At 67.0% G+C, this 1,933-nt stretch overlaps 1 protein-coding gene across 1 annotated transcript, besides 1 other annotated feature; it reads left to right on the top strand.

Annotated features, from left to right (window-relative positions):
- Window positions 1–173: a microsatellite.
- A 109-nt stretch (window positions 174–282) lies between these two features.
- Tco025E_07631 (uncharacterized protein) lies at window positions 283–1,933 on the top strand (the record flags this gene model as incomplete). Its single annotated transcript, XM_029374493.1, has 1 exon — window positions 283–1,933. A coding segment is annotated over one exon (1,651 nt), but the record flags the coding sequence as incomplete, so codon positions are not given.

Raw genomic sequence — 1,933 nt, 5'->3', positions numbered from 1 at the left:
ACACACACACACACACACACACACACACACACACACACACACACACACACACACACACACACACACACACACACACACACACACACACACACACACACACACACACACACACACACACACACACACACACACACACACACACACACACACACACACACACACACACACACACAGACGCAAAGGAAGGCGAGTAGATCAACGTGCGTGCACTTAATTATATAAATACATAAACGGAAACAGCGGCAACGCGAATAAACACACGCACGGCGGTAGGGCGGCGCGATGAAGGTCAAGAAGAAGGACCTCCGCAAGGGGGAGGCGCAGCTGCCGATCAACTACCCGCCCCCGGAGGTGGCGGACGGGGTCGTCATCGACCGCACCACCGACTTCGACGCGGAGAAGACGCGGGTGGAGGCGCTTTGCAAGCGGCTGGCGCACAGCGAGGTGGCCGTGCGGGACGCGGTGTTGGCTGAACTGCCGCGCTACCTTCGAGGCGTCACGCGGCGCCTCGTGGGACTAGAGGCGGGCGCCGACGTAGCCGCGCTGCGTCGCTGCATCGCCATGCGGGGCGGCGCCGACGCGGGCGGAGAGGCGCAAGTGGTCGTCAATGTGCTCCGCGAGCTGGAGGCGTACCGTGACCGCGCGGGCAGCGCAAAGCGCGAGCAGCGACGTCAGGCGGCCGTTCGGCGTGTGCAGCAGCAACAGCGGCTGCAGCCGACGGCGGGTGACGGGGACGTGGAGGAGAGTAAAATTAACAGTAATGATAATAACCACAGCGACACGGCGGCGGCGGAGGCGGGGCGCAAGAGTCTGCGGCAGATATACGCAGAGTGGATCTCGGTCTGGTGCGAGATGGAACTGCTGCTGCTGAAGCTCTCCCGTGGCGTGTTCTTCTGCCTCTGGCACTCCGACAAGCCGCTGGTGCAGCTGGAGTGCGCCCAGCGCATCGCCCGCCTCATTCACGCGCCGCACACTAACAGCGGGAAGATTTTGCTCTTCAGCTGCCTGATGCGGGTGCTCGTACGGGAGTGGCGCTCAATGGACCGCTACCGCGCCGACAAGTTCCTCGCGCTGGTGCGCAAGATGATGTACGAGCTGGCCTGCCTGCTGAAGTCGCTGGAGGCGGAGACCCGAGCGCAGCTGCGCAGCGGCGGCGGCGGCGGCAGTGCGGAGCGAGAGGCGGTGACGACCAGCGGCAGGGCTGACCGCCCCGCCCGGGCACCAAGACGAGCCCCCGCCTCTGCCGGAAAGAAGCGAGGACGCGGCGGCGGCGACGAAGACGACGACGCGGAAGTGTTGGCGCACCCCCCGCTCTGCCGCGCCCTCGACGAGGCGTGCTACGTCTTCAGCGGGCAGGTCGTGCCGGAGCCCACCGCCGTGGGTCTCTCCATGCACGTATGCGACGTCCTCTTTGACGAGCTCTGCCGCGCGGCCCTCTCCCCCGCGCTCTTCGTCGCCCTCGGCGACCGCGTCGCGCTGCACGCGATGAGTCAAGGCAACTACGTGGAGAAGCGGGTGCTGGACTACTTCCTCGCCCCCATCGCCGGAGGGCTGCTGGCCAGCCGCCGGCGCGAGCAGCGTCAGCGGCGCGGCGATGAGGACGACGACGAGGGCGCCGCGGCGGCCGACGCCGAGACGCGCGGCATGCTGCTGCAGCTAGCGGACTGCTGCAGGGCGTACTCCGTGGCGCGGCGCACGGTGCGTCCGGTGCGTGCGATGTTCACCGAGAGCGAGATGGTGCTGCGGCAGGCCGCGGACCCCGCCGCGTACAAGGAGCTGACCCGCGGAGAGCTGCGCCGCCGCATTGAGCACGAGGTCGCCGAGGTCGAGGAGACGCGGCACGCCGTCGCGGAGGAGCGGCGCCGGCTGCGCCTGCTGCGGCAGCAGGAGAAGAAGCAGCTGCTGCAGCGTCTCAAGAAGAGGCTGCGGCCCG

Source organism: Trypanosoma conorhini (assembly GCF_003719485.1).
Source record: "Trypanosoma conorhini strain 025E chromosome Unknown Tco_14.4_contig_00606, whole genome shotgun sequence".
NCBI classification, from domain to species: domain Eukaryota; phylum Euglenozoa; class Kinetoplastea; order Trypanosomatida; family Trypanosomatidae; genus Trypanosoma; species Trypanosoma conorhini.
This window is presented reverse-complemented; position numbering and strand designations above follow the sequence as displayed.